Source organism: Priapulus caudatus, unplaced genomic scaffold (assembly GCF_000485595.1).
Source record: "Priapulus caudatus unplaced genomic scaffold, Priapulus_caudatus-5.0.1 Scaffold459, whole genome shotgun sequence".
NCBI classification, from domain to species: domain Eukaryota; kingdom Metazoa; phylum Priapulida; class Priapulimorpha; order Priapulimorphida; family Priapulidae; genus Priapulus; species Priapulus caudatus.
The window spans coordinates 89,480-97,900 of record NW_014577520.1 but is presented as its reverse complement, the minus strand read 5'-3'; the positions used below and the strand labels follow the sequence as shown (position 1 = coordinate 97,900).

Here is an 8,421-nt window from a genome sequence, read left to right as displayed (position 1 = left end):
GCGATCACTGTGTGAGTGGATGTCCGGATGCATAGCCTGGAGGCTAGGCGACCGGTTCCGGACACGTAGCCACTGCGTAAATATTAATATTAAAATTAATATATCACTGACCGAAACGATGGACATGCTGGCTTCACTAGAGTAGAGTGGCATTGCTTGACCATAGATATACACAACACATGTGCTGTGTTAGCGCCAAGAAACAGTCTTGCTAAGGTTAGAAGACAATATATACCCTGATAGTGTCTATGTCCCCCAGGGTACTGCAGGAACGTACCCTGGTACTATCTAATATGCCGGACCGTACCTCGCCTACTCCACTAACGAGTCTAGGGAGTCGCCTACGCCTACTCCCTAACCCTAATCATATCAAATAGTGACCAGGGTACGTTCCGGTATACCGGACCATAACCTGGGGGGCATAGACCCTATGAGCAGTACTAGTAGACAATCGCCTGAATCGGTCGCGGGGCTAGTGTTGTGTATATCTATGGCTTGACCAAGTTCGGCTGAAGGGGTCATTGTCGTATACGGTATGGTAGTACCCGAGGTGTCGGCGAGTATGTCGCCTACGCCTACTCCCTAACCCTAACCCTAACCATATCAAATAGTTACCTCGGGTACATATTATACGCCATTATACGACAACGACCCTTCGTGCCCAAGTCAAGGGCCCAAGGATAGCGAACATGGGACCCAATATTGCAATAATGCCACTGCCATGCCTTAACAGCTTAACTAATGCTAACTTTATCATAGGACTATTACTATGGAGAAAGCTTACCTCGTAACTATAGAATGTCTAAAGTCTCCCCACTTTTCATAGCGAATATCATACAGCAGGAAATTGGTTTAATTATTTGTTAAATGTTTTAAATTCACTGAAACATAACAAATGTCACGCCATTTTATAAAGTAGTGCAAGCGCCATCTCTAGGTTCATATAGGAACTAAAGATGCATTTTTCAGCCAAAACTTTTTCACCCTCCCCAAAGCTCAAAATGTGGATATACGGCAATAATGCGCATTTTTACAGTCATATAAAAACACATATATACGCGCACTCCTTCCCGTTCTCTACTATTTCCTTCCTCCTCCCATCTAACTCCCTTCCCCTCAGTATTTCCCTCCCCCTCTCGCGGATAGTATCGACCACGGCATCAGTTGCACGGTGAAAAGTTAGCCGGGTAAATGGCTGGTTTTCAGCCTCAACTTTTTCACCCCCCCCCCAAAGCACAAAATATGATTATACGGCTATAATACGCGTTTTTATAGTCACACAAACATACATACACATTCACTAATGGACGCGCACACGCGGGCGTGGTCGCACGCACGCGTGGGCGTGTATTATAGGCGTAAATTCACATTTTGTGCCTCGAGGAGTGAAAAAGTTTCGGCTGAAATACTGTCATTTTGCTGCAAACGTTTTTCCATGCTTGACTGGTCGTGGGCGATACCATCCGCGAGAGGGGAGTAAGGAAGTGAGGAAGAGGAAGAAACGGATAGTGGCTAGTATATCAGGAGTAGATAATAGGGATAATTAGTAGATAATTCCCTATTATCTACTCCTGTAGTATATATATATCGCGCTCAAGAAAGAAGGAAAGAGGTAGCGAGTGAGCGAGAAGGCGAGAGAAGTAACTAGAGAAAAGATTAGAGATAAAAGAAAGAGGGAGAGGAATTGTCGCCTGAGCACCTGAACAAGATCGTAAGACATTTACTGGTGAATATTTTCCACATTCTGAGTAAAAAGAGAGTTTATTGAACATTAATGAAAATTAAAATGTACATTTGACACGTCGTTGCTAATAATATTAAATTGGTGTGGTTGTATCCGCTCCACACTGGAGTCGCTATAGACACACACGTGTGGCCGTATACACTGCCTATATATAAATATAGCTATATCAATGCTGCCCGTAGACTATATTCACATAGACTGTCTTTAATTACAAGCATTGAACAACGAACAAGTCCGTTAATTGTCCGCGCGATAAATGCATTAACTTACGTCATTATCGGTTCGTTTTACTTCTAATTATGCGCATTTCGAGTTATCACCGTTAAAAACATCGAACACAAAAACACAGACAAGATGGTGGGATGATTCAGTTCACGTGTCTACTGAATGCGAGAGATCTCGCGAGATAGAAGCCCGTCACATCGTGGCGCCTCTAGCAGATCACTATATCTCCCCTGAGACCGACTGGCACATTACTGCCATAGTTGCCTAGTTTCCACGTTGCGCATGTATTCTTGGAACTTTTACTCCTAGCGCTCACTCATAATATATACATAAAGGTGCACATACAATTAACATTACAATTAACGTATATAATAATGTACATAAAAGCTGTTACCAAGATAGTTTATATCCACTAGATCGACATTATATATAATGAGTAATTAATTCTATCCGCTTGATTGTGTGAAAAGACGCGGTTAAATTCGTTATAAAATAACAATGCGAGACGCACAGCAAATCGACTAGCACAACAGCGACATAAACAAGAGGCACTTGATAAGAAAGGCAAACACATGATCACAGATTCCACAGCTAAGAACGTTAGAGTGGTCATGAGTTCTCATCCACATAACGCTTCTACACAGAAACGACGGACGTGGTGACGGACTAGACTGTAACAGTGCCAGCTGTTCTATTATTTTGGTTATATGGGTACATAATTGTGTAATACATGTATATAATTAATTATCAAACGTTTTGGCAAGTAACGCTTCCATGGCAAAGAAGTTCTAGGAAATTGATAAGAAAATGTTTAAAAAATTCGCGAAGGAACAGCGGCCGGAACAACAAGAGGTGCGCTGGAAAGCAAGAGAGAGAAAGCAATCCTCTACCTTTCTCTCCCTCCCTCCCCCTCTCTCTCTCTCACTCTCACTCTCCCTCCCTCGGCGCGTGGTGCGCGCACGCTCTTTCTCCTCACCCCTCTCTTGCTCTCTTTCTCTCTCTCTCTCTCTTCTCTGTCTTTTTTCGCGGCTCTCTCTTGCTACTTGGCACGGTCCTCCCCTCGGCCCTCTCTCGCTTTCTCCATATCATATATATAGCGTATATAAATCACTCTAGTCTCTCTTTCGCCTCCCTTCTCTTTTCCCTTCTCCTCCCCTCCTCTCCTCCTCCTCCGGCGTCCTCATCAGCTCCGCCTTGAGGCGCGCCTTGCGTCGCTGTGGCGTGATCGCTGATCGCCTTCAGCGACGACGCCGCCGTCGTCTTGCGAACCCTCGGCTCTCTCTGCCGTCGCGCTCCTCGCTGACGACCGCGCGCCGCCGCCCCGCCGCACGCTCTTCGGCAACGGACCGGTGGCGCCACGCGCCGCCGCCGCCGCCGCACGTCGCTGTCAGCAGCGGCGACGACGACCGCCTGGCTTGCGGTGGCGCCATCCCGTCGCCGTCGACGGCCGTGCTGACATATACGCGAGCAGCCGCCGCGTCCGCCGCCGGTGGCGCCCTCCTGTTGTCGCTGAGAGCGCATTTCGGCGAGGCAGGCTGCCGATCGCCGACGGCCGGCGGGCCGCGAGGGGGCGCCAGTGCCCGCGAATGCGGCGGGCGCCGTCGATGATGAGCCTCGCTTCTTGATGTGCCGGCGGGTCGTGTCGACGCCAGGAGAGGACGGCGCTGTGGGGAGCCTCGTGCTCTGTGTGTGTGCGCGCGTGCAAAGAAATGAAACACACGATATGTACACGTGCACGGACTATGCAGCGATCTACATGCCTGTCCGTCTGTCTATCTATCTGACTACTGTCTCGTCTGGTCTGATCTGTCTGTCGTGTCTGTCTGTCGTCTGTCTGTCTGTCTATCTATCTATCTTAACTAACTATCTAACTATCTATCTAACTAACTTCTAATCTACTACTCTATACTATCTATCTATTAGAACTATCTCATCATCTAACTATCTATCTATCTAACTATTATGTATATATCTATATATATATAGGTATATATAATTATATATATATAATATCCATCTATCAATCTATCTATCCCTCTCTTCTCTATCCTCTCTCCCCTCTCTCTCTCCATCCCTCTTCCTCCCCTCTCTCACCTGGTGACGCTGAGGTCGGTTCAACGTTGTCAGAGTTCACAAGCTAGTACGGGCACGGTTCTATTGAGCACGTGCGCCTCTCTAATCCTGCCCCCTTCTCCCCTCCTCTTCCTCCCCTCCTCTCTCCTCCCTCTCTTTCTCTCCCTCTCTCACCTGGTTGCCGTGAGTGTCGTCACGTTGCAGAGTTCACAGCTAGGTAGCGCGGGCACGGTCTCATGACGCCCTCACCTCTCTATCCCTCCCCGTCTCTCACTCCCTTCTATATCCTCCCCCTCTCCCCTCTCTCCTCTCCCATCTCTCTCCCTCCCTCTCTCTCTCTCTCCTCTCTCATTCCTGGTGACGCGAGGTCGTCAACGTTGCAGAGTTCACGACTAGGTACGGGGCCACGGTTCTATGAGCACCTCACCTCTCTCATCCTCCGCTATTGCATCCTCCCTCCTCTATCCCCCCCTCTTCCCTCTCCTCCTCTCCCCCTCCCCTTCTCTCTCTCTCGTCCTCTCTCGACCTGGTGACAGCGAGTGTCGTCAACGTTGCAGAGTTCACCAGCTAGGATACGGGGGCAATCGGTCTATGAGCACGCTCACCTTCTATTCCCTCCCCTCATCTCCTCTCCTTCCTCTATCCCTCCGCCCCTTCTCTCCTCTCTTCTCTCCTCCTCTCTCCTCCCCTCTCGTCTCTCTCCCTCTCTCACTCTGGTGATGCGAGTCGTCAACGCTTGCGCAGAGTTCAGCAGCTAGGTACGGGGCCACGGTTGCTATGAGCACTTCACAGAGAGCGTGAAGACGAAGCCTCGAAGGCAGCGTAGTCGAACGCAAGCAGTGCGCCCTCTCCAGGCCGATATAACTAAGCAGAAGCGACGCAGCGATCGGGCATTTATTATTATTACTTATTATTATTATTATTATTAAATCTTTATTGCATGTAATTCAAATACAAATACATGTACTGAAGACAGTCTTTTTCATGGAGAACAAAATTGGATGAATGCAATATACTTATATTGTACTTAATATATATACTTAGTAAATATACTTAGTATATAGAGATCAGTGGGCATGAGGCTACACTTGTATACGCATGTGGGGTTCCTTCAGCCTCAGCTGCTCATCTTACCGTTGGGGTTAGAATACTGAAGAGGTCCATGGACCACATGTTAAGAACCCCTGAACTAGAGTAACTATATACTAACTAGAGTAAGCCTACACATTGATATGCTTGTTATCATGTTAGCATGATATTACGCATTATGTGGGAGCGGATTTCCTCATGCTCAGCTGCTCAGCTTAGGCCACAATAAAAAATATTGTTTGTTTGCCCTCACCCGACCGACCCGCCAAAAAGGGGCCAACTCAAATTTTTTTATTGATCTTCGTCTTTTTTTTAAACAAATTGTATCACTGTACATTATATAAATCTGTAGACAATACATTATATGTACCAAGCAAAACAAACATTCAACATAAAAGGTATCTCCACACAAGCACACCCGAGCATGTAGACACCATGCTGAATTTGTAAAAAGACCCCCTCAAAAAAAGCCTACCTACCTACCCAAACTTTTCGACCTGGGTCGGGTGAGGGCAAACAAAGATTTTTTTAATTGTGGTCTTACCGTTGGGGTGTATGAGGATGACGGTGGGCACGCCCACCACGTCGTAGGCGTCCGTGGGTCGCACATAATCCTGGCCTGGACCTGCACAGAGCAACGAAGCAAATATCACATGAAGTCGACATGTTGCATCAGGAGGGGGGGGGCATGAATAAATTATGGATAAGGAGATCTAAGGATAAATATGAATATCTAAATATATAAGGATATATCTTCTGATGAGATGATGAGAGGTAATTACATTCGCCGAGATGGTTTCACTGGCAAGCTATAAGGACAGGAGATAGGACAGGAGATAGCACAGGAGATAAGACAGGAGATAAGACAGGAGATAGGACAGGAGATAGGACAGGAGATAAGACAGGAGATAAGACAGGAGATAAGACAGGAGATAGGACAGGAGATAGGACAGAGACGAGACAGGAGATAAGACAGGAGACAGGGTAAGAGAACCAGTGAAAGGAAGTACCGAAACATGTACTAGTATGATTCCGGAGGTTTCCAAACCTGCGAGATGCAATACTAGCTTACTGTGCAGTACGTCCATCAGTGTGGACGTGGTTGGTGTCCTGCTAGCAGGGCCTGCGCACCGTACCTGCTGAGACAAATGCCTCCCTGTGCTCAGGCTGTCGGTTTTCTCCGCGTAGCGCAAGCCACTGAAGGCGAGTACTGCGGAGGCTAAAGAAGAAGGGAGGTTACGGCCACCACCGCGCACATAGAGAAATACAGCTCAGGCACATCGGCTCTTCGCGAGCAATCTGGCTTGGAAGTCGTGTTTTCCCCGCAGCACTATGAGCAATACAGCTCAGCCATGTCTGCCGAGGCTATATGTGCTTGGAAGTTTTGTGTTTGCACGCGGCGCACACTAGAAGCATACAGTCTCAGCTGGCCCGTAAAAATATCAAAATGTTGATGTGTGACAATGCGGACTCAGTCGAGTCGTTTGGCGCAGTAAAATGCCCCCCCCCCCCCCGCACACTGTGGAGACCGACCAGTACCTACGGTACTCTGCTACATGCGTTCGAGTGTCTAGAGAAGCGTAAGTTTATTCTCTCATATATTTGTTGGAATAACAATGTTTGTTTGAAATGCACGTTTGGATTTTAAATTTTTGCGAGCATTTACACGTGTATGTCAACAAATGTATGCCAACACGTGTATGCCGTGTTTATTTAGGTTTAGTTTAATTCTTCTTCTTCTCGGGTCACTACACTACACTCGACCTAGCCACTGCAGCACACAGGACCTGGCACGATGTCTTCTTCTTCTTCTTCTTCTTCTTCTTCTTCTTCTTCTTCTCGGGTCACTACACTACACTCGACCTAGCCACTGCAGCACACAGGACCTGGCACGGTGGTTGAAAGCCTCGAGGTCTCCAGGTCTACAGGGCTCTGCATGGTAATAGGGGGGCATTCCAGATGTAGTGTAATGTAGTTTAATTATTTAATTATCCCATTAATTATTTATGGACCTAGATGTAGTTTAATTTACAACCGTAGAGGTTTAGTATTCTCCAGCCTATACCTTCTCCTTTATTGCTTATCGGTGGATCTTTGATTCGAGGGCTAGACCCACACTACTGCATTACTAATATAATTGTATTAATTCAAATGTAATAGTTACATATAACACATGTAACACTATCCTGCTTTGTATCTGCGCGCATGCTCAGCCTGTGGGGCGTGGTAGGGGGCGTGGAAGGTGGGCGCGGGAGGGGCGCGTGCTCAGCCTGTGTGAGAGGCGCGCGGGGGTAGCGGGGCAGGTGGGGGAGTCCGTCCCTATACCCTACCTTGGTGCTGTACTTCCTCGCCATGCGGGTCACGTGTTCGAGCAGCTTCAGCGCCGCGCTACACCAGGGCGTCCAGAAGACGAGCACGGTCGCCTTGTGCGCGTCGCCGCCCCCGGCCAGCAGCGGCGCCAGGCGGCCGGTGTCGACGCTCAGGGCGTGGCAGAGCGGCGGCGCAGCCGCCCGCTGCAGCAGGCCTGGGGAGAGCGGCGGTGAGCGTGTCTCCCTCAGCAGTGTGTCCTGGTAGGCACAGCAGCCGTTGTCCGGCCACCTGATGACGTTGTGAGTAAACATTTTATAGATAGTCGGCTTAATTTTTCGGCATGTTTAGACGTTAACTAGCCTTTTACTATGTTTGTGTTTTTTTTAAATTTTAATTATTATATATTTTTTTAGGTTTTCACACAGATGTATTGCCCCCTCTAGCCTGTCTGTCTGTCACTTACTTGGCGCCTTGTCTGTGCACGCCGTGGAAGCAGAAGAAGGAGAATGGCTGGAAGGGTTTCGTCAGCAGCTCTATGCAGCTCGACTCGGAGCTTTCTGCCACCTGGGGGCGCTCCACGACAGCAGTCATGCTGATGCGATGACTCACCTGATCCAGGTCCAGCTGGGTGTGTGTAGCAGATGATATTTTTTACCGAAACTCGTAAGAAATAAATTGAGAATTTCATCTTCCCATCATCTATCATTCTCATCATCCCTTCTCATCTACTACCCATCCTCAACCTATTTAACCTATCACCCTACCCTACACTACCCTACCCTACCCTAATCCTAACCCTAACCCCACAGTGTGTTAGCCAGAGACCCGTCTACCTGTCTTTTGGACGGCCTATTCTTGGATGAGACGGACGAAATTTGATAGAGACGGCATGAGGGCGGCCCAATTTTACCCCTGCATGAAAATAAAATCATATCAGATTCCTGTCTTTTTGGCATTTCAGACTAAATTTCCTCCATTTT

At 47.9% G+C, this 8,421-nt stretch overlaps 1 protein-coding gene and 1 long non-coding RNA gene across 2 annotated transcripts in view; both read right to left on the bottom strand.

The window, feature by feature from the left end:
• Positions 1–5,673: 5,673 nt before the first annotated feature.
• LOC106810635 lies at positions 5,674–7,558 on the bottom strand. Its single transcript, XR_001394043.1, has 3 exons — positions 7,462–7,558; positions 6,204–6,341; positions 5,674–5,756 (listed from the first exon to the last, which is right to left on the bottom strand). It is a non-coding gene; the product is annotated as an uncharacterized LOC106810635 (long non-coding RNA).
• A 342-nt stretch (positions 7,559–7,900) lies between these two features.
• Positions 7,901–8,421, bottom strand: part of LOC106810623 — a 16,695-nt gene continuing 16,174 nt past the window's right edge. Inside the window, exon 17 of the mRNA XM_014814047.1 lies at positions 7,901–8,065. Within this exon, the coding sequence (XP_014669533.1) occupies positions 7,901–8,065 (165 nt within the window). The remainder of the gene's footprint in view (positions 8,066–8,421) is intronic.